This window comes from Trichechus manatus, unplaced genomic scaffold (genome assembly GCF_000243295.1).
Source record: "Trichechus manatus latirostris isolate Lorelei unplaced genomic scaffold, TriManLat1.0 scaffold00009, whole genome shotgun sequence".
NCBI classification, from domain to species: domain Eukaryota; kingdom Metazoa; phylum Chordata; class Mammalia; order Sirenia; family Trichechidae; genus Trichechus; species Trichechus manatus.
Genome location: NW_004443945.1, coordinates 15764792 through 15789569, shown reverse-complemented (window position 1 = coordinate 15789569; position 24778 = coordinate 15764792). Strand labels below are relative to the sequence as shown.

The window sequence follows — 24778 nt, the reverse complement described above, 5'->3', positions numbered from 1 at the left end:
CGCCCCGCTCCATTGCGCCGGCCCCGCCCCGCTCCATTGCGCCGGCCCCGCCCCGCTCCATTGCGCCGGCCCCGCCCCGCTCCATTGCGCCGGCCGCACCTCTCGCCAGCCCCTGGGGAACTTGTCCCCAGCAGGTCAGGCCTCGCCTCCTGGCCTGTGGGTTGTGGCTGCCCACGCCAGGCTTGGCCTCTGCTCACCTGGTACAGGAGGTATCCAGACACGCCAAGTCACCTCTCCAGGTCGAGATTCCCCAGCTAGTGCTCGCTGTGCCCCAGGAACACGGTACGTCGTGCTAACTCGGCATGGGGACATCCCACAGGATGAGATAAGGAGAACGCGTTATTGATGTATGAATTGGTGAAAAAAGAAAGCCATGTCGTTAAAAAATTAATGAGGAAGAAAGGCTGGCTTGTTTTGTATTTAAGCAACCGAAAAAAGGAAGTGGTTAAGGTAAAAGTGTGTGAATGGGATAGCTGAGGGTTGAGAGTGAGCAGAAGGAAAAATTACTAATTTCGGGAAGATATTTTGAAAGCTCTGTGGAATTGTTTCAGCAAACTAAGCTGTTAGTAATATTAACCGTATTGAGTTTTTATAAAGTGCCAGGCGCTACACTAAACACCATATGTGAATTAATTCACTCTTCAGGACATCCCTGTGAGGTAGTATAGCAATTTCTCTCATATTACAGATGAAGAAACTTATTCTTGGAATAAATAACTAAGATTATCCAGCTAAAAAGTAGTAGACTCCAGAATCTACTTCATGCCGTTGAAAAGAGCTTCTTTTCAAGGTCAAAAGTTAAAGTGGTGGAGAGAGGAAACACTGGTGTAATGGCAGTAAACCATGGCTACTGATGATGACAATAATTTGGTTGAAGTACGAATACCCCTTTCTCAGGAGGACTATAAAAAAAATAAAACAGAAAGAAAAATCATTTTATCTAACAAATAAAAATAAGATGAAAGAGATTTGTCTAAGTAGCTTGAAGCTGAAATTAATGGGGACTCTGCCATGCCTTGAACAGCATATGCACCTGTTATGTGGATAGCTAGCTGTCTGAAGCATGGTAAAATAGGATAGAAAATTTATTTAAGCTTTGAAAATGACTGAAAGTTCTTTCTTAAATCTGCCCCAGTGTGGGGAAAGAAAGTTACCCTTTCTTAGGCATCTAAGAAGTGCTGAATAAAATTGTTTACATATATTAACTTTAAATAATAGTAGGTCACATGGCAAACTAAGAGTTAGGATTCATTCATTTAATTAAATTCATCAAACATGCCTACTATGTGTCAGGCATCACATTAGGTATTGGAGATACAAAAATGAATGAGCTTAGTGAAAAATGAACATGGACTCTGAAGCCAGATCATCATGGACTTGAATTCTAGCTCCCCCATTTATTAGCATTGTTACCTTGTGCAAGTTACTTAGCCTCTCTGTGACTCAGTTTCCTCTTTGGTAGAGTGAGAATAAGAACAATTCCTTCCTCATAAGTTTGTTGTGGGGATTTAATAATATATTATTTGTAAAGCATTTATTGGGGTGGGAAGTGGCTTTGATGTAGTGGTGGTTTCTAAGTATGCTACTAGGGAGGCTATCCCAGAGGTCATATCCCAGAAACGCTCTGACCAAATTAAGATGCTTAAATCACACTGATTATTGAATCTATTTAAAACATACAGTGTTTTAAGTAAGGCAAAAGACATGGAGTAGGCTCATATATTTAGGAGGGCATATGGGAAGAGGAGGTTGTGGAAGGACCACACTATCTGAATCTTATGTTATTCAGTGTTCATATGTCCTGCCTTTGCTGCATCAGTCTTTCCAGCCAGTAGTGTGGTTATGAGGACCAGAGTTGAGGGTGAAGAAGGGGATTCAGCAGACTGAAGGTGCTTAGCGCTAACACACATTTTTGGAGAGATACAGGAGCAACCGTGCCTGGTCACAGCCATAACTTGCCATAAATTAGCCTGCTGAGCAACTATGTTTTTTTCCTGTGTTTCTTGGGCAGAGCACATGTGGCGCCAGAATGGATGTCACCAATGGGTGGCTGATTTAGGGATAACATAGTTGTTAATCTGAAAGTGACATGATCTGTACCTTATGAATATTTAACATTTACTTGGCCCTTCAAGCCCCTTCTATGTGTGATGCTCTCATTTGTTGCATTTTTTAAATTTATATGCAACATACATATGCTCCATTTATTCTATCTTTAATATGCCTCACAGGTTACTACATTATGTATATTTAATACATCTTATAAATCTCATTACGTCTCACAAGCTATTTGCTTCCATACTTAGTTTCCCTTAATTTTTATAGCAGTTTTGAATATTCTGAAATAATACAGCAATTACACACTACAGCACTTATAACAGTGCTTGGCAATCGCTGTTGTTGATTCTGACTCATAGCAACCCCATATGACAGAGTAGAATTGCCGTATAAGGTTTTCTTGGCTGTAATCTTTATGGAAGCAGATCGCCAGGTCTTTATCCCTCGGAGCTGCTGGGTGGGTTCAAACCACCAGCTTTTCAGTTAGCAGCTGAGTGCTTAACCATTGCACCACCAGGACTCTTTTGGCAATAGTAAATAGTAGTATTAGTTTTCCTCAAGATATTTACAGTTAATAAGGACAGCAAGTATAAAAAATGTGTAACTAGAAGATTCCTGGGAGTAAAAGGATCCTACATCTTCATAGAGTAGCTAAAGCGAAAGGAGTAGCTCAAGCAAAAGGAAGAAATAATGAAGTAAAAGAGCTGAACAGAAGATTTCAAAGGGTGGCTCAAGAAGTCAAAGTATTATAATGAAATGTGCAAAGACCTGGAGATAGAAAAACAAAAGGGAAGAACACACTCAGCATTTCTCAAGCTGAAAGAACTGAAGCGAAAATTCAAGCCTCGAGTTGCAATATTGAAGGATTCTACAGGAAAAATATTAAACAATGCAGGAAAAATATTAAACAATGCAGGAAGCATCAAAAGAAGATGGAATACACAGAGTCACTGTACCAAAAAGAATTGGTTGATGTTCAGCCATTTCAAGAGATAGCATATGATCAAGAACCAATGGTACTGAAGGAAGAAGTCCAAGCTGCCTTGAAAGCATTGGCAAAAAACAAGGCTTCAGGAATTGAAGGAATACCCATTGAGATGTTTCAACAAATGAATGCAGTGCTGGAGGTGCTCACTCCTCTATGGCAAGAAATTTGGAAGACAGTTACCTGCCCAACCTACTGGAAGAGAGCCATATTTGTACCCATTCCAAAGAAAGGTAATCCAACAGAATGTGGAAATTATCGAACAATATCATTAATATCACACACAAGTAAAATTTTGCTGAAGATCATTCAAAAGCAGTTGTAACAGTACATTGACAGGGAACTGCCAGAAATTCAAGCCGGATTCAGAAGAGGAAGTGGAACAAGGGATATCATTGCTGATGTCAGATGGATCTTGGCTGAAAGGAAAGAATACCAGAAAGATGTTTACCTGTGTTTTGTTTATGCAAAGGCTGTGTGGATCAACTGTGTGGATCATAACAAATTATGGATAACATTACAAAGAATGGGAATTCCAGAACACCCAACTGTGCTCATGAGGAACCTGTACATAGACCAAGAGGCAGTCGTTTGAACAGAACAAGGGGATACTGCATGGTTTAAAAGTCAAGAAAGTTGTTTGTCAGGGTTGTATCCTTTCACCATATTTATCCAATCTGTATGCTGAGCAAATAATCTGAGAAAGTGGACTATATGAAGAACACAGCATCAGGATTGGAGGAAGACTCATTAACAACCTGCAATATGAAGATGATACAACCTTGCTTGGTGAAAGTGAAGAGGACTTGAAGCACTTACTGATGAAGATCAAAGACTATAGCCTTCAGTATGGATTATACCTCAACATAAAGAAAACAAAAATCCTCACAACTGGATCAAAAAGCAACATCATGATAAATGGAGAGAAGATTGATGTTGCCAAGGATTTCATTTTACCTGGGTCCACCATCAACGCCCATGGAAGCAGCAGTCAAGAAATCAGAAATCAGACAACATACTGCATTGGGCAAATCTGCTGCAAAAGACCTCTTTAAAGTGTTAAAAAGGAAAGATGTCACTTTAAGGACTAAGGCGCACCTGATGCAAGCCATGGTGTTTTCAGTCACCTCATATGCACGTGACAGCTGGACAACAAATAAGGAAGACTGAAGAACTGATGCCTTTGAATCATGGTGTTAGCGAAGAATATTGAATACACCATGGACTGCCAGAAGAACGAACAAATCTGTCTTGGAAAAAGTACAGCCAGAATGCTCCTTAGAAGCGAGGATGGTGAGACTTTGTCTCACATACTTTGGACATGTTATCAGGAGGGATCAGTCCCTGGACAAGGACATCATGCTTGGGTAAAGTAAAGGGTCAGCGAAAAAGAGGAAGACCCTCAATGAGATAGACTGACACAGCGGCTGCAACAATGGTCTCAAGCATAAAGATTGTGAGGATGGCGCAGGACCGGGCAGTGTTTCATTCTGTTGTACATAGGGTCGCTGAGTCAGAACTGACTCAACAGCACCTGACAATAACAACATCTTCATATAGCCTCTGTGGCAGATTATGTTTTCCAAAATTGTCCACAGCAATATTTCTGGTCCCACACACTCTTCCAGAACCTTGATACTCCTTCCACGAAAATGTGGAGTCTAATTCCTCTCCTTTTGAATAAGAACCAGGCAAAAGCTGTCTCTCTCCGGAAACTCGCCCTTGGAAACTTAAGTACCATGCTTAGAGGAAACCAAAAACTAGTCTATACTGAGAGACCATATGAAGAAGTCCATGTGGAAAAGAACTGAGGGACACAACCTGGCTAGCATCAACCACCAGATGTGTGAATAAACGAGCCTTCAGAGGACTACTATCTCCCAGCCGTCAAGTCTTCCAACTGAAACCCCAGACATCATGGAGCAGAGACAAGCCGTCCTAACTGTGTCTTGTCCAAATTCCTAATTCATAGAATCCATGAGCATAATAAATGGTTGCTTAATGCCACTAAGTTTTGCAATAATTTGTTATGCAAACAGCCTCCGTCCCACTTACAGAGAGTTGTATGTGAATGATTTAAAAAGCAATCTAGCCTACGGTACAGAAAATATGTAATTTCAAGCTACTGTTAGCTTATTGTGAGCTATTCAATGGGTAGATCATCATTTCTCAAACTTGAACGATGTCTTAACCCCTTTTAAAGAAAAATAATTCCCACTGCCACTTCAGTAATTGACTTAAAATTATATATAATGTTACTTAAGGATGTACATAGACCAGTTATGAACTCCTTATTCTTAGAGCTTTATCCATCTATAAATTTATAAAGTAAATACAAACAAGACTATACAAATGGTAAAATTCAAAGTTATAACATTAAGCAATGGATTATGTTGTTTATTGTTTTGCTGAAACCAGGGCTTTGGCCCTGTTCATTCTGGTTTGAACTCCTGCTGAGAATTTGCATTTCCACACCCCACATTAAATTAAACTGCATCATTATTGTGAATTTTATAGTGACCATTAATGAAGCATGTTCTTTTGCATTCCAGCCATGGGATAGATGACTCCGTGTTTCAACAACAGCTCACCTGTATATTGTTTACCTTTCATGAGGAACAAATGCATCATTTACATATTAAAGTTACCTCTTTAGCCTTCAATCATTCAAAGTAGTATTCCTTAACATTAATCATAAATGATCATCCAGGTAACCCAAGATATACATATTAAAAATGAAAAATAAAACCCTTTTTGAAAATTGGCAGATCCTGAACCCTATTTTGAAAACCACTAGAATAGGTAGATGGTTCTGTATTGAATGAGCCATTCATTTATCATGCAGAAGGCAAATATGGAGAAAGGGAGATTAGTTTGAGAGCCAATTGGAATAGGCCAGGTGCTGGATAATGCAAGGCTGAAATAAAGCACTGGCAGTGGGAAACGCAAGAAGGAGACATGTATGTGACTTAAGTAGATATGTTCAAGATGATTTAATCAGTAGTTGGATATGTAGTGTATAATAGAGGGAGGATTCTAAGATGACTTAAGTTTCTACTTAAGAGACTAGTTAGTTAGCAATACCTTCCACCAATGAAGAGGATAAAGGAAGAAGGGCAAATTTAGTAGGAAAGTGAGTTCAGTTTTGGACGTGTTGAGATCATGGTGCCCATGACTTATCCAACTGGGTGTGTCTAGTAATATGGCCCAGAAGTGACTGGCTCAGCTGTAGATCTGATCTAGCTCTGCCAACCTCAAAGCCGTACTTAGCATTTCCATCACCGTAAATACTCATCTCAAAAGAATCAGCAAGCAAGGTAGTTTTTGTGTGTTTTAAGTTTCAAATAAAATACATAGAATGTTTTTCCCCCCTTAACTACTTCGGAGTAAACTGCTGACATGTCTAACTGAATGCAGAAGAAAGAGAGGCGACTTTCTTTTATTAATTATACTGTGAGGACAATAGTTTTTGGTCACAGAGTGAAACATTAAGACTTAACATTTTATATATAAAAGAGAAGACACACAGAGATACAGAGGGAAGACGGCCATGTGACAGTGTAGGCAGAAATTTGAGTGAGGCATCTACAAGCCAAGGAACACCAAGGATTGCCAGGAGCCATCTGAAGCTAGGAGAGAGACATAGAAAAGATTCTCCCTCAGAGCCTCAAAAAGAAACCAATCCTGCCAACACCTTGATTTTGGACTTCTAGCTCCTGAACTGTGAAACAATAAAGTTCTGATGTTTTAAGCCAACCCCCCTCCGCCGCCCGCCCCAGCCACCACCACCACACACACACAAAAAAAGAAACATAACATTTCAGAGGTACAGACCTCCAGGAGATATGATCAACAGTGAGGTTACAATAATACATTCCTGAATTGGATTGATCACTGGAATTCATTGATTCATTTACTCAATAAATATTAACATTATACTGGGCATTAGAGAGAAACAAAGATAAATAAGGCACAGTTCTTACTCTTAAGGAACTTACAGACTAGAAGGGGAAATCAAATACACTTTTAGAAGAGTACACAGGAATATCTAAATCAGCCTTGTCAGGTTGGAGGATGGAGGGTGGAGGGCATGTCAGGGAAGGTTTCTTGGGGAGATGGCTAAGCTGAATTCTGAAGTATGAATAGGAACTAACCATTCCAAGATGAAAAGCCATGGAGAGAGGGCAGTAAAGTCAGAGGGAGCAGTATGTGTACAGGCCCCAAGGTGACAGAGGTCATAACCCATCAGGGGACTGAAAGTCTTTCAGTATAACCAGAAGACATGATACAAGGGAACAAGTACAAAGATAAGGCTGTAGAGTAAGGCAGAATCCCAATCGTGAAGGGCCTTGTACTAAGGAGTTTGCACTTTAAGGCTATGGAAGTCAGTATACTTTAAACAGGTGAGTGACAATGATTAATACGCATCCTGGAAAGATTGCTCTAGCTCTACTAATTGAAGAGGAGCAAAACAAGAAACAGAGAAATTAGTAAGGTATAATAATATTGGAGGAGGAGCCCTGGTGGCGCAGTGGTTAAGCGCTTGGCCACTAATAGAAAGGTTGGCAGATTAAACCTACTAGCTGCTCTGAGGGAAAAAAATGTGGCAGTCTGCTTCTGTAAAAGTTTACAGCCTTGGAAACCCCATGGGGACAGTTCTACTCTGTCCTATAGGGTCGCTATGAGTTGAAATCCACTTGAAGGCTTCCAGTCCATCACTCTCATCAACTTCCAGAGGTCTAGGGCATAGTAGCAGGATAAAGTACAGAATGGTTAAAAATTTTTTGCACGAAAATTCTGGTTCTCTTCTTTTTAAATAGCTCTAAGCACTTAATGGAGCCCTGGTGGTGCGGTGGTTAAGAACTCAGCCGCTAACCAAAAGGTCATCAGTTCAAATTCACCAGCCGCTCCTTGGGAACCTCCTGGGGCAGTTCTCTGTCCTGTAGGGTCGCTATGAATCAGAATCAACTCGATGGCAACGAGTTTTTTTGTTGTTGTTTAATCACTTAGAATTTCAGCTGCCGTACCTTTAAAATATATTAGAAAGTTTTTGCCTCCCTTATTTAAATGCCCATAGATAGGTCTGCTAAAGCTTATTTTTAAAATGAGAATAAATTTGTTTTACAATCTTAGGATGCTTGCAAAAAGACCATATGATAAAATTTGTATTGCTTCTCATCCAAGTCAAGGACCATAGCTTTTCTCTATTAGTGCTTTACTACTTCAGTTATTACAAATGATAACACAGTAAGTGGTAATTCTTTATCTACTGGGTATCTTTAATGAATAAACTATTTCTTTCATTCAGCACATACACATGTGCTTACTTTGTTCAAGGCCTTTTATTTCCCCTTTAGAGATGCTCTTTTGATAATCTTAGTAACTTTGGATGCCTTTTTAAATGAACTGCATGCTTCCCTGCCTTCTTGCAGAGTATATAGAAGTTTTTAGTGAAATGGACAGTTATCTTGAGCGGAAATGTTAGCTTTGGGTGTTGTTTCTGAATTGAGTAGGGCTGCTGGCCATGTTGTCCTCGTATGGCAAACATGTTTAATTCTTGCAGTATTCAGGTTTTTAAACTTAGTGCTACATTAAATGGCTCTATTCTGTTGTGCTTCTGGAATGCTTACTAGCTTCCTTGCTCCTAATTTGCCACTCCTAATCTGTTTAAGGAAACCCTGGTGGCATAGTGGTTAAGTGCTACAGCTGCTAACCAAAGGGTAGGCAGTTTGAATCCACCAGGTGCTCCTTTGGAAACTCTATGGGGCAGTTCTACTGTCCTATAGGGTCACTATGAGTTGGAATCAAATCGACTCAATGGAACAGGTTTTAATCTGTTTGAAGCAGGAACCTGATGATCAAACATTCTAGGACCCAAAGCCTGTCCTTTCATTATTGTACTTGGACTTCAGTGCCTGTATTTTGAGATAGCCATTATGACTGCTCTCTTTTCACTCACTCCTACCCACCCCCAATCGGTCTCTTGGTAGTTGAGAGTATTACTATGATGTTTTTATGTGAATAGAATTCTTAAAGAAACAGATAACACAAATTTAGGTATTGGTTCCTTAGAAGTACTAAACGAATGCGTTAAAGGTGATCATCACATAAGCCTTCCATTTCTTTACGTCACTAGGCAAGCTGAAATAGAAATTTTAAATGTAGTTGGCTATGGATAAATAGCCAAATTGCATCTTCCTCATTGGAGACAGTATTTCAGACAGAAATACATGCCCTGATATCTTTTTCCTGAAGAGATCGTACATGCATCAAAGTCACTATGTAGCAATGCAAACTATTGATTCAAAGACTCAATGTAATTCAACAACTGGAAATAATCAAAGCTATATTCTGAAAAGATTTTAAAAATTGAGGTTAGAGCAGCTCTTTAAAATTTGTGAAAATTTAAGAACAAAGTCAGTTTTTCATTATGTGTGGTGCTTTTCATTTTAAGACTTTTACTGAAACATAGGCACCATGACTGATAACAGAAAATTCCCACATCTCCAGAGTTTTAATTATTCTTAGGGAAAGTTCTGAATGGCAGAAATGTTTTTTTAGAAATCATCAGCAAAAATATATATATAATGCAGCCAGACTCAATGGAATATTTCATTCTAGGATCAGTAATCCAACTGACATGCTTATAATCATACTTTTCATTAATAAGTGTTTAAGAATACAAGCTCCAGATGCCTGGAGATGTATCTCACTTCAGCACTTCCTAGCTCTATAATCCTGGGCAACTTATTTCACCTCAGTGTCTCAGTTTCCTGTCTTTGAGGACAGTAATAGTCCAATTTCATAGGATAAAATGAGATAATACATGTGAAGCACTTGAGACGGTGCCTGGTACATAGTAAGCACTTAATACAAGTTAGTATTTCAGAGAAACTTGATATTGTGCAGTCCTAACAATCTAGTAATATTTTTTTGAATCTTAAAAGAGAGGTAACAGAAGATACTTGGCTTATACTTAACTCAAGGTATCTGGACATGAATAAACAAGTTACATCTTAAATGATTTCTACATTGAGTGATGTTTAGAGAATTAATTTGTATGTTCATGGCTACCCACTTCGCTTAAGGTAAACATTGAAAATACTTTTAGTCGTTATCCAGGCAGTCTACTCAAGGCATTTCCAATCAGCCTCTTATCATCAGGAGGAAAAACTAATCCAGGACTAGAACTTAAATCAACAGACGTACTTCTCTAAAGGTTATAAGTAGGAAAAGTTTGGCTGTAGGGAGTTTACAACAGAGAAATTTGTATTCGTGAATAAAAAAGGAATGCTCTTAAGGCAGTGTTTCAGAATCATCTGGGGGGCTCCCTTAAGAATGAAAATTTCTGGCCACCACCTAAGACTTACTGAATCAGAAGAGGGGATGAGAGGAAGGGCAAGGCTTAGGAATCTACATTATCAAGCTCCACAGGTGAATCTTACGCATACAACAGCATGAGAACCACTGCCTTAAGAGACAATCTCAGTTTGAGTTTAGATCTAGAAATTGCTGACTACCTTCAACACACAGAAATAATCTTCTATCTTTAGGGGAGGAATTTAAAGGGTTGTTCGGGGCAAGAACAAAATAGTGAAATCATACTTAAAACAAAAACAGAAAAAACCCAGTAAGGCATTACATTGGGTAGTTGATAATTCAGATGACTTAGGAAAAAAAAATAGAGGTAGCAAATTTTTTAAAACCTTCAGTAAAGTTCATTCTTGGTCTTCTCTTCCTAAATTTGTTTTCAGTTCTATTCAATTTAATCACTAAACAAGACCAAAAGAGAACTTTATTTTATATGACTTTATTTTACATTTAGAACCGTTTTATGCTTTATGTAAAAAAAAAGACTCACTTTGCTTTCAATATTCCTAAAAGCATTTAACCAAAATCTTGATTTAGGAAGACTTAAGACATTGTGCATTATATTAAATATTTTCATTCTTTCAGTAGCTATTAAAAATAAGTTCACAATTAGGGTTTCAAATGTCCTAATTCTATCGAGTTTGTTCTCATTTAATATTTTATCAATATTTTATCAATCCTATAATGTGCATACAGAGGTTAAGGTGATATATAAATTTTATCTTTCAAACACATTAATGCTAATCAGCTCTTAATCTAATTACTATTTCATTTACTTAGAAATAGCATTTAGACATAAAAACCAATGTCTCACTTTATAAAATCACCTTTGGTTAATTTACACAAATCGAATAACAGCATGTTGTGTAAGTTTTCAGAAATACAGGAAGTTTCACTACCATCATTTTGGCTTTTAAATATTTATAGTGTCAGCAGGGCTGAGAATATCATGTGGTTCTGTCTTTTGAAGGAAGTAAAATAATAAAAGCATAGTGCCCTTGCACATGAAAACTATCTGAAAGGCCTGGAGTCCTATAAAGGAACTGAAAAGTAGGAGATTCCAGAGAATTTCCCTGCTCATTTTCAGTATGTAAAGTGACTAGTTTAAGTCACTTTATTGAAGACTTAGTGAAGAAAAGTGTTCTCTATTATGCCACTGAATGAAGCTACTAAACCCACAAGAATTTAGGGATACTGGCCCTAGGGTACATAATTAATAGGTCATCAAAAAGAACCTGTCACTTAGTTACTAAGTGTTTACATGAATGACTTAACGTCCTATGCCAACTAAGGGTCACACTTCACTTCCCCAATTTGTAAAAAGACAAGGTGGCCCGGCCAGTGCCATTCAGGATTCTCTCTGCTAACTGTAAAATGTGGACTGATTTTCTTCTGCTGCTTATAGTCCATGTGTATATAAACTTTCAGTTCTTTAAATAAAAAAATTTTTATGCACATAACCGTGTCTGGTGTATTGCCCTTAGTTTAAAAATGTACAACTACATAAATAAAAACTATTGTTTCTTCAATATTACTTGACATTTCTTCTGTAATTTCTTTATTTAAAAAAGTAAATGTAACAAGATACTTAAAAAAGGCTAGATACAAAAGTAGTTAAGCTGCTCACGAACATTTAAAATTTTCCAAAATGTATCTTCAATAATCATGATCTTATAAAACATTTTACAGTTATCAGAAAGTGCCCAGGCTGAGTTTACATAACTGAAATACCTTAGTACAAATGTCTAGTTAGAACTGAAGTGCAGTAACCTAACTGACTGCTCATTGAAATAGGGATACAAAGAAAAAAGAAAAAAATAAAGTTGACTGTGATAAAGTATTGTGCATTGGCCCCATCATATGTACAAAAAAGTGCCCTCACTCAAATGAACAGATTACATGCAAAATATTAGTGATATCTTCTAATATCCTAGAGCTCAATGCAGCCCAGATAAACCGCAACAAAAGTGGTTTTATAGGTAAAAGTGATTTCATCTCTAAGATCTGAATGTCAAGAACTTTTTACAAGTTCCATATACATGATACACAATTGCAGCCAACCACAAATTAAACACCATAAAAAAGTTAAAATGAAAACACAGAACATACTTAATTTTTTATTTTGAAATTCCCTATTCCCTCTATACAATAACCTTTGCTGAAACACTTTCCACAAAGGCAGCAGTGAATTTTCAGAACATTTTACATTTTTCCCCTCAGCAAAAAGATAAATCACAGTGTAAATTATGTTGTTCTGCTGTCATCTTTGGCTGGGGTTAGACCCAGAAGTTGTTGACTAGCAAACCACTGTAGTCAAATGTTGCTAGTGCTCCTTAGGCCTTTAAACTACAAACTCAGCAAGGAATGTTTGCATTCAATCTTAAGTTACCACCAGGGGGATATGACAGCATTAACTTCCATAAACTTTTATAGACAAATGGAAAAAATCTACAAAACTAGCTAGTAATATTACACAGCAATACACACTTTTTATACTCTACACAAAACCAAAATTCTTGGTCTTAATGGCGAGTAGCAATTTCTGTTTGAGAATCTGTTTAGAGGAATAGAGTGGGACGTAGAGTCGGGAAATGCAAGTATTTGCGGTAGGAAGATGTTGGTCATCTGGTGGCCTTATTGTGATTGAGGGCATAGGCTGAAATCCTTCTTCACTGGCTGGTAATGATGGGCTTGATGTCCAAAAGTAAACCTAAACAGGAATGCAATAACACTTACAATTTCAGCTTTTAACAAATTAATATTCAACTCTTAATTCTGGAAACTTGTACACAGAGCCCCATTCTTATGTTAAAATCTAAGGAGGATTATTTTGAACTGGGTTTTAAGTGTATTTTCTGAGTATGTTCAAGGCCAGATGAGAAAAAAGTGTCAGATATGTAGAAAGGTCACTTTCTCTCTCAGGGACTCAGTTTCCTCATCTGTAACATGAGGTTCTTGGACCAAATGCTCTCTAAGGGCCTGTCATACAAGGCCTCCAAACAAGAGATACAGTCCTAGGTTCAATACTCACAGAGTTATCTAAAAAGTTACTTTGTATTTTATCTATTAGCAGAATGACCCAGTATTATCAGTGCTACATGGTGATAACAGAATACTTCATATAATAGTTTTGGGGAACATTATACAGTATATGAAAATCCATGCAATAAGCCATATTAACATTGGGTTTTATTATGACTGCATAGCTGAACCTTCAAGAAGTTTGAAGAGGAGAAAGATGGAACAAAAAGACAGATTATTATCCTTTGATTCCAAATCTGAGACTATCCATAAAGCTAAAGTTTTAACTGTCATCTCAGTGTAGATCTTACATTTAGAGAGCAGAAGCAATCTTATATCCTTACAGGAAAGTAAATATAAAGGAGTCTGTTAGCCAAATGAGATGGGATCTTTCATATTTTGGCTGACTTATGCCCAAAAAGGCAGATCTACTGGTGCTGTCTGGTGTGTTTCCAAGACCTCATAAGAGATGTTAATAGATGTTGGAAGAGTTTGGGAAATACTGTGTTAAATGTTTTTTCCTTGCACGACTTCTCAGAACATTTAATATTCTAGTTGGAACTGTGACTCTCAAAAAGAAAAATAAACTACAATCCTTCCCAATAACATTGGAAACCCTGTAATCTTCAGAACTAATAATTCATGAGAGAACAGTTGGGGACACCCTGTTATATCCTTCAGCTTCTCTCCTCAGATACATCAGGATAAAACCAAGTGGGGGGGGGGTAGGGGGGACAGGACTCATTGATATACTGCTTAAGCCATTAAGAATAGTTTTTTGTTGTGTGTTTTTTTATTTTTAAACAGGCATTTAAGGAGTAAAGCTCATAAATTAAAGCGGTCGATAGGAAATTTTTGAAACAAACAGGGACACAAAACTATTACACAACAACGAATACATATTGCCCAGCATGAAGGGAAAAAAACTGACACTGATTAGGACACTTTAGGGACTAGGAAAGTCAAATGCAGAACAATTACATGTAACCTACTTGGGAACAACCTAAATCGAAATTACCAGGATGCCTAAGCCAAGAACATAATCAGGTGGCAGCTAGGACTGTTGACCAACCTGTCTTACCATTATAGGGAAATATGTGAAAGGTCTCTTGGGATCATGGGAGCCCTGGTGGCACAGTGGTTAAGCGTTCAGCTGCTAACCAAAAAGTCAGCAGTTCAAATCCACCAGCTGCTCCTTGGAAACCCTACAGGGCAGTTCTACTCTGTCTTACAGGGTCACTATGAGTGGGAATCGACTCGACAGCAACAGGTCTGGTTTGGTTAGGATCATATAAAGATTAAGGAGTACTGAAAACAGGAACCCACCTCTCTGCCCCTTCCAAAAAAAAATAAGCTACTACCTAAATTGAAGGTAAATGGGACTGTGCAGAAGGAGCCCTGGTGGCACAGTGGTTAAGCACTCGGCTGCTAAGCAAAAGGTTAGTGGTTTCAACCTACCAGATGCTCTGCGGGAGAAAAATGTGGCAGTCTGCTTCCATAAAGATGACAGCATTGGGAACCCTATGGGGCGGTTCTACTCTGTCCTATAGGGTCGCTATGATTCGGAATCAACTCAACAGCAACGGAGTCGGGAGTCTACAGGTTTTCTGCTTTCCTGCACAAGTAACCATTTTCCTTCTCTCAAATAAAATGGAGGCTATCTAAAACATTTCTAAACATTCCATGAGTACTCTGGTTCAGATTACTTACAACTAAGGCTGGCTGGACAGGGGCAATGTCTATCAGTAGAAAGGATCTCTGGGAGTAAGCACTGCCCCTGAAATTTCAAAAAAAGTTCTGATGGAGACTACCTTTTAAGGTTAATGGGCAGGTTGAGTTTGGTTATGGACAAGTCTGGACATAGAGTCCACTGACTTCTCCTAAGTTTATGTTATCTAATTTATGGCTGTAGTTTGGTAGAGCTCTGTGCTAATAACAAGGAAGATTATGGATTTAATACCCACATATCGCAATTAAGCTACTCTCTTCCTAGTATACAGATACTATTCAGAAATTTTGCAAAGCCTTGCTTGCCACTAGTCAAAAAGGATAATGTGAGCAAGGCTCAACATGAGTGAACGTGATAGGAGAAAACAAGTCTCAACAAGTTTAATATCATCTTTTTGGACGAAGGACAGCATGTTAATAGCAAAGATGCATTTCACTCTGCTTAGAGCTTCAGAGAGGTGTTCTGTAGAGAATGGAAAAACAAAGGCTGCCTATAGTTTCTGAAATTCTATAATTTCCCTACTCAAAATTAAAATGACCAATGATTACAAACTTAAGAGAAATCATACACACAATTTTAAAATTTTATATTTAACAAATTTTGTGAAACTTTTAACTTACAAGATCTTGTCGTTCCGTCATGCTCATCTTCTCTACTATTGACCAGAACCAACGTTTGAACTGCAAGAGCTTCTCAGCATTTTCTCCTAAGAATAAGCAATATAAATCGATGTAAGGTATCAGTTGTTGTATTTTCGGAATACAAGTGTATCTACTGTTAACTTCTAATAGTATTTTTTTATCTTATAACAATGTGCTGTAAAAATAATAGATACAAAATTGTCTTATAAAAATAATAGATATAAAATTGAAATTATATTTGGGATTGTGGGTTCCAATTTCTAATATAGGAAATTAGGTGCATTTGCATAATGTACAACCTCTGTAACTCATTAGTCAATCCTGACTCAAGATGACCAAAGTAAGAAAAATGAATCACCAGCCTCAAAATTGATAATCACATCAGTTTAATACCATCCATAAATCAGATTCTTCTCACGAAGAAGTGCTTCTCAAATTTTAATGAGCTTATAAACCACTTGGGGATCTTTCTGAAATACAGAATCTCCAGATTTATACAAGATTTGGAGTGGGATCAGAGAGTCTACATTTCTACAAAGCTCCCAGATGATACCAATGCTGCTGGTCTGAGGGTCATACTTGGGCTGGCAAGCTCTTAAGCAGTCTTTTTTTTTCCCCCTTTGCTGGGTTTTTGGTTTGTGAGACAAAGTTGTATCTCACAAGTATTGAAAACTATGTTTTAAAATAGCACAAAAAACTCTTATTGTACAACCACCAATATACACTGCTCAGCATGAAGGAAAAACATGACAATTTATCTAAATTTAACTTTCTATAATTTAGCTGAAGCTACTTACAAAATACGAAAAATGAAGAGGAAAAAAATGTTATCTTCATGTATGCAATAATCTCGGACTATAGATATAATCCTCTCATAATGAGGTGCACAGAGCTTTCAGCATATTATTGTACAGTCACAGCTACAAATTCTATTCTTAGTCTACAGAGCTTTCAAAAGAAAGAGTTACAGCAAATCCAGCACTGAAGGTAAAGGTTATTTTGGTAGGATTATTCACTACCTCTCTTTATTCTCCCTAGATTCTCCATCTGTTTGTGTGTTATTGTGTCTTTATAAGTGTGTTTTTAGGGTCCAGCTCTACAAAGCAAACATTATGCAAATTTTTTAATTAGGGAGTTTAAGAGACATGAATCAGGAAACACCAGTAGAACTATCACATGGATTATATTTTCCAATTTCACATATAAAAATCCTTTTTACGTAGTTGGTCACCACAAAGCATTTATACTTCTATTTATACTAAAATGTATTCTTTAAAACCTAGAAAAATTAAGGACTCAGTAAAAGAATTAAGAACAACCTGATGTTAAGCCATCAAAATATAATTCAGTTCAATCATATCTTAAAAACTTAGAAAATGCTGACTGACCAGACTATCTCAATTCCTTACTTATTACTTAAGGAAACATTTGAAAAATCTCATACCCGATTCATCATTGAAAGAGGTGAAACTGATCAGCATCTGCACATTAACTTCACCACAGCCATTTACCAAAAGCCTAAAATCTTCTGCTGTTAAATCTTCTAATGAATTTTTTGGAAGCACATCCAGCAGACCTTTTCTCATTGCCTAAGAGTGTCAAAAATTACTCTGTTATTACTGGTTCTTTATTTTCCATGTACCATTTATTAATATCGCTACAGCCCAATATCTAATTTTAGCAGCCTTCTCTAAGATTACTAGTTCCCATTTTAAACCACCCTTTAAATGAGAAAAAAAAAGTATCATATTTTGAATTTCTTATTAACAGATTCAAAAGAGAACCAAACCAAACCCGTTTTAAGTGATTAAACAAACGAAATAACCAAATTCACTGCTGTCGAGTTTATTCTGACTCATGGCAACCCTACAGGACAGAGCAGAACTGCCCCACAGGGTTTCCAAGGAGCGGCTGGTGATTCGAACTGCCGACCTTTCGGTTAGCAGCCATAGCTATTAACCACTGTGCTACCAGGGCCCCAAAGAGAGAAAGGCAGCGCAAAAGAAAAAAGAAAAAAACCAAAGGCATAGTGAATGGGCTACAGGTTCAAAAGTGAGGTATTATTATATACCAGTAATTAATCGAAATAACTTTTTAAATTTTTGTTAATAACAGACTAGTAAGCAAATAAATAATAGCTTCAATTTATCAAACATACTACCCTGTCAGCATCCTAGGAAAGGTATGGTAATGGCAACAACAATTATCCCCAATACAAACCCAAAATCGAGAAACTTACTGACAAATTATCATGTGCCTGGAACTGTTCTAAGCACTTTACAGGTATTAATTCATTTAATCTTATCCCCATACTGCAAAGGAGGGAATCAAAGCACAAAGAAGTAATCTACTAACATCAAACAGCTAGAAAGTGGTGGAGCCTTCCAGAGCCTGCACAATTAGTCCCACCACAGCAATCAGGAACATTTTGACACTGCAGTCCTGAGTCTACATAAATATATTATCCTAGAAGGGGAAAGAGTTAACATAGCAGTCCTAAAGTTGCTCTTTAGAAGGGAATGGCCTTTGGCTAGCATCTGGGAACTTGGTTTATTAGGCTGACTTGAATGCCTGGGGCAATAAACCTGCTGTACCAGCCTCCCCAGACCACTGGTACAAACTGATTTCGGATGAACATCGCCTTTCCTTATGGGAGTCAGAAATTTCAGTAATCATGGCTGATTGTACAGGCAGTGTGTCTATATAATGAGTCTCCAATAAAAACTCTGGGCTCTGACTCTTAAGCAGGCTTCCCTAAGCACAAACACTGCACACGTGTTGCTGTATTTCATTGCTGGAGGAAGAAGTGTGTTCTGTGTGACACCCTATTCCCCCAGAGGAAGCTTTGGAAGCCTGCATCTGAACTCTTACAGACTCCACCTGATGTGTTTTTTTTTCCTTGCTGATCTTGCTGGGGGTCCTTTTGCAGAAATAAACCACACCTATCAGTACAACGTCCTCTGAGTCCTCTGAGTCCATCTAGTGGGTCGTCCAAAGTGTGGCTGGTCATAGGACCCCAAAACAGTAATCATTTCAATTCTAGAAGCATCCTTCCCAAACTTTTGCTCACCAAAGCTATTTTCTGATGATTACATGGTTTTTCCAGGTAGTTTTACCCAGAAGAAAGTGGATACTTCTTCTGGATTTCTCTAATTAAGGTATAATTTACATGGTAAATAAATTCATTTAGTTTGAAAATTTTGGCCTTTTATAGGCAAGCTAAATACACTCTGAGCTAGTTTACCACACAAGACGACAGACATGGCCTCAACAAAGCAAGTAATAATTGCTGAAAAACACTTACATGTAATGGCTGTTCTGCAACTACCAACATTCTGTGCTCTGCATACTTCCGTACGTACTCATACACATTCTGGGGAGTGACTGGTATATTTACACCATTGGGAATGAGTTCAACCTATGAAAAATTTAACAGTGCCATTTAAAAACAATTCTGTCAAAGCAATAAATAATAAGTTAACAGTTCATACAACTATTTTCTAAAATTTTAAAATCTAAAGACAACCACCACAGCCTCCACCAGACTGAGTCCAGCACAGCTAGGGGGTGCCCAGCTATTACCAATGACTGCTCTGACAGGGATCACAACAGAGGGTCCTGGAGAGAGCTGGAGAAAAATATAGAACAACATTCTAACTCACAAAAAAAGATAAGACTTACTGGTCTGACAGAGACTGGAGAAACCCTGAGAGTATGGTCCCTGGACACCCTTTTAACTCAGTACAAAAGTCACTCCTGAGGTTCACCCTTCAGCCAAAGATTAGACAGGCCCATAAAACAAAACAAGACTAAATGGGCACACCAGCCCAGAGGCAAAGACAAGAAAGCAAGACAGGACAGGAAAGCTGGTAATGGGGAACACATGGTCAAGAAGGGGAGAGTGTTGACATGTTGTGAGGTTGGTAACCAATGTCACAAAACAATATGTGTATTGTTTACTGAGAAACTAGTTTGCTCTGTAAACCTTCATCTAAAGTACAAAATACATACATACATACATACATACATATATATATATACACATACATATATATATAGACAATCCTATACCTGACAAATATCTAATAAATGCAAATATTTCAGGCCTAAATGAGTAGACAAAGCCCTTCTACCTCTCAGTCTGTCTCACTGTCTCTCGGTCTCTCTACGTCCATCTCCCTCTGTTTCTCGTCTACTGGGTTGCTTTCTCTCTGGGAGCCGTGTGTGTTTCGTGGCCCCTATCTATCTAAACTGTTCCTATGTAAGACAAGCATAAAAGACTAACCAAATTCTTCTGACACAATCAAAAAACTCAGTGTTTGCTTTACCTGTCCTCCACCTTCTTCTTTACATAAATCTATTGCAAATGCCAAATCCATCGCGGAGAAAACAGCATCAGCATCTGAACTCTGAGAAGCGAGGATAAGTTGCCGCAAACTCTCATACATTACAGGGTCAAAAAAAGCAAAATCATGCCAGTTTACCTAAGAAAATAATCATTTGAAACTCAGTTATGAAAGAAACAACAATATCTTCACTGAATCTGTTAGTAAATTAAAATCTATGATAAAGAATTTTATCTAATTTGAAGATATAATGATAAAGAATAATCTCCCACTAAATGTATTTAACAATAAATGCTTTGAAGAGGTAAAATTTAATACAGCTTTGATTCTGACAATACATTTTTATTCAAAGTATTAAGAAATCTTTTATATATATGTAATTATATATATGTTTTAACTTACATATAAGCCAATAGCACAATAGTTTTTTAAAGATTCCGAAATAATATATTTACAAAAACCAGCAGTATTAATTGAACAGCAATTATGTTGAGCAACTGGCTACTGAATGAACTAAACATGCATCCTATTTACTTTTGATAATTATCATAAAATATAGATTATTAATTCCAGATGATGAAATTGATACACAAAGGAATTCAGTAACTTTTCCAAGGTTAAACCTGGACCCATTTGATTCCATGATCTTTTCACTAACCCTGCTTAAAAAGTCAACATATCACATTTTTATGTTGCTGAGATTTGAGTCCTATGAGTCAGAATCGACTGAACGGCAATGGGTTTGATTTTTTTGTTGTTTTTTGTATTCTTTGCACAAGAACATTTTAGCTGGAACACTTTATATTTCTTTGTGACAGTACCATGACTTAAGAATGCAGTAGGGGCAGAGTTAATATTTAACTCAGAGTTAAAACACATCTACCTATGTATCTATCTTTATATGCTATAAATGTTATGCTTATATTATCACAAAACCATGTTCATCAGTGGGTTTGATTACATAAAATTATTAGAAGACTATAGATTTAATAATACTAATTCACATTAGATGTGTGATGTACATCTCTGGAGAAGACTGTAATATTTCATTTTTTGTGTCAAGTAATTTCTTTATAATAACTTTAGAAACACTGGCAGTTTTGTTTTAAATCAAAAACTGCTTAATTGGTATTATACATTAATTTTAAAGGAAGTGGCTCCCCACCCCAAACACATAAAGGAATGTGCAGGCTGTTAAAATATCAATACACATAAAGAAAATAACCTGTAATTCAGAGATAAATATCAAACATGTTGTGATATATTTTCTTACATTCTTTTGTCCCCCACATACCCCTTATATATATTTTTTGAAGTTGGGAATGTTCTTTTCAAAACAATACTGCTTCTACCTCCACTACCACCGCTACAACTAATAATAATAAATAAAATTTGAGTCAGGAACAATGCTGTTTTCTTTACCATTTTATAGATGGATAAATATGCCAGAGGTGTCAGAGGATTTGTCTGCAACAGGATCCAAGTCGTTCAGACTCCCAAACTCACTTGTATCACCCACTCTGCTATGTCATCTCCCCTGTATATGGAGACCTTTCCCATCTCACTGAATGTTTGAAAATAATTTATAATGACTATAATGCTTTAAAATTTAATATTAAGTGAACACCATAAATGGTATGCTAGCATGATTATTTTATAAAAGAATGTTTTTGTAATTGTAAAAGCAATCAGGTTCATCAAAATCACTTACTTTTCTACCAAGCAACACTTTAATTACATGTCTATTCAATGTGATAGGACATAGTTCATTCTGTAACAGACAAAGTCCAAGAATTCTAAAAATAAAAACAAGTAAATAAGAGTTAAATTTAAAAATAATTCTAGACCACATAAACTCCACCACACACACACAATGCACTTATTTTTTGGATAAAGTTTCTACAGTCTCAATTCTATTCAGTATGAAGTAGAGCAAATACATTTTACAAAGTAGTGTCTTTTATAAAGTCTCATAAACTGAAACTTTTAAAAAAATTCAAATATAAGATTACAATTATTTTACCTGCCAATGTTTCTGAAACAATTCAACCTTGCTTCTGTGTTTTTGCCAGGCCTTGGAGTATAAAATCCTCTTTTTCCAGGTTGGTAAAACAAAGGGGCATTATCATCACCATCATCTGTATCATCTAAATCCATATCCACTACGCTTCGACTAGAACCATGACGTTTTCGGTTTTCCTAATAGCAGAGAATATCAGAGAATAAGCCCTGAGATTTATTTAGAAAACAAAACATTTGAACTAGTTCTCTGAAATCACCCAAAATGAAATCAGGAAGAGCAACATTTATATTTAAATGTACATGTATAAGAATACTAACAGTAAATAAACTTTTAATTCTTCCTTTCAGGATTGTGATACACAAAGCTTATGTATGTAAAATCTCAACTTCTCTATTTAAATAAAATCACTTAATGAGGCTCAAGTATCTTCTGTCATCATCATTCCTGAAAGGTATTTTCACTAAATATAGATTTCTTGATTGATGATTCACTTTAAGGATGTCATTCCACTGTTTCCGGGCTTCAACGGTTTCTGATAAGACACTCACTGGCTCTCAAATCATTGTTTCCCTATATGTAAGGTACTGTTCTTCTTTGGCTGCTTTTTCTTTGTTTCACAGCAGTTTGATTATTATGTGCTTAGACATAGTTTTCTTTCAATTAATCCTGCTTGGGGTTTGCTGGAATTCTTGAATCTATAAATTTATGTCTTTCACAAACCTAGATGTTTACAGCCGTTATTTCCTCAAATATTTTTTCTGTACCAATCTCTTTCTCCTTTTCTTCTGCAGATTCCAACAACATGATCTTTTGATATGGTCCCACAGGTTGCTGAAACTCTGTTCTTTTTTAAATTTTTTCGCTCTCTGTTCTTCAGATTGGATAATTTCTACTATTTTCAAGTTGAGTGACCCTTTCCTCTGTCATCTTCATTCTGCTACTGATCTATCCCATGCATTTTTTCTTTCAGATACTGTACTTTTAATTCTAAAATTTTCACTTGGTTCTTTTTTCTATCCCCCTGCTGAGAACCTGCATCTTTCCACTCATTAGTGTGTTCATCTTTATCTCACAGAGCATGAAACAGTCTTTAATTAATTGTCTTTTGTAATTCCAGGACTCCTTGGGTGATGCAAACAGGCACTCAGCTGTGAACTACAGGTTGATGGTTCAAACCACAAAGAGGCAACTTGGAAGAAAGGCCTGGCAATCTGCTTCCAAGAGGTCCCAGCCTTGAAAACCCTAGAGTGCAGTCCTACTCTGTGTACATGGGGTTGCCATGAGTCAGAATTGATTCCACAGCAACTGATTTGTTGATTTTTTTGTCATTGTTGCTGTTGTTTTTGACAATTCCAACAAGTGAGTCATCTCAGTGTTACCGTATATTAGTTCTTTTCTCTTGAAAATTTGTTAGATTTTCCTATTTTTTTTTGCATGCTGAGTAATTTTGGATTGTATCCTGGACATTCTGAATATTAAGTCGTGAAACTCTGGATTCTGTTAAAATACTCTGGAGAATGAGGATTATCTATTTATTTATTTTTATTTTAGTAGTTAAACAAGCTGATTAGGTTCAGACTGTAGGTCTTGCCTTTTGTGTGCAGTGTTTTCATGCCAATTAAGTCTTCTAAATCTTTATTATGCTTTCTGGGCCTGCCCTGAATATATGCACTATTCAGGATAGTCTGGGACTGGGCAGTGGTTTATACTGCAGTTTAATTCTCAAAGCCGTCACTATCTTCCAGCTAAGATGGCGTAAATGGGACCAGATTTACCTTTGTACCTGAGACAATGTCATACTGGTCATTTTTCCAGTTTTGACTTCCCTCTCCAATCTGCATGCTATTGTTTACTTTTCAGAATCCTTAGATAGTTCCTTTTTGTAAATTGTCTAGAGTTTTTTGTTGTAATTAGTGGAAGAAATAGACTACAGTGGGTTTAGGTATACTGGAAGTTCTCAGGTAGGTTAAGAATGAAATACATCAGTGCATTAAAAAGTCTTTCTTACCAGTGTTACATCACGTTTTCTTTGGCACTAACTGCTTCCTTGAGGAACGAGCTCTAGGATTCCATATACTGCCCCTCTCCTGTGCTATTCAATTTATTACATCTCTAAATTAAAGCTTAATTCAGACTATGCTTAGATGAGGCAGCCAGTGAGTGGGGCTACTTCATTCTGTACATGACACTGTTATTTATAAAACCTTACTTATAAAGACATGGTTTTGTTATAAATCCTGCTTTTCTTTTATTTCTAACATTTAAATTCCAAGTATTTATTAATAGCACAGGTATAAAACATCCCTTACCTGGACCTTTTCTGAGGAGTCTAGCAATCCAAGATCTAGGATACTGTCGGCTCCATTCTCCCTAAAAACAAACAAACAAACAAAAAAATCTTTCAACATTCCAAATAGCTGAAATTTCTGGAATTTAGTGTAGAGAAACATAGTAAATTTATACAAATTTATAAATACATCTAACTTTTGACATCAATAAATATTCAAGAACACTCACTAAACTATGGTACATACACACAATGGAGTACTATGCAATAAGAAAGAACAACAATGAATCTGTGAAGCATCTCATAACATGGATGAA

The 24778-nt window shown here is 37.0% G+C and overlaps 2 protein-coding genes across 7 annotated transcripts in view; both read right to left on the bottom strand.

Moving 5' to 3' along the window:
- RRM2B (ribonucleotide reductase regulatory TP53 inducible subunit M2B) overlaps window positions 1-2815 on the bottom strand; it is a 32752-nt gene extending 29937 nt beyond the window's left edge. The window contains exon 1 of the mRNA XM_023726019.1: window positions 198-2815. The gene's annotated coding sequence lies outside the window, so the exon portion shown is untranslated. The remainder of the gene's footprint in view (window positions 1-197) is intronic.
- An 8022-nt stretch (window positions 2816-10837) lies between these two features.
- UBR5 (ubiquitin protein ligase E3 component n-recognin 5) overlaps window positions 10838-24778 on the bottom strand; it is a 162063-nt gene continuing 148122 nt past the window's right edge. For 5 of the 6 annotated variants that reach the window (XM_023726015.1, XM_023726012.1, XM_023726013.1 and 2 more), the window contains 8 exons: window positions 24484-24544; window positions 22175-22350; window positions 21863-21947; window positions 20134-20289; window positions 19110-19223; window positions 17250-17394; window positions 15785-15870; window positions 11949-13124 (listed from right to left, as the gene is read on the bottom strand). In XM_023726015.1, the coding sequence (XP_023581783.1) occupies window positions 12912-13124; window positions 15785-15870; window positions 17250-17394; window positions 19110-19223; window positions 20134-20289; window positions 21863-21947; window positions 22175-22350; window positions 24484-24544 (1036 nt within the window). In that variant the 3' untranslated portion in view covers window positions 11949-12911. Of the gene's footprint in view, window positions 13125-15784; window positions 15871-17249; window positions 17395-19109; window positions 19224-20133; window positions 20290-21862; window positions 21948-22174; window positions 22351-24483; window positions 24545-24778 lie in introns of all 6 variants that reach the window. The other variant, XM_004370719.2, reaches the window with a different exon arrangement.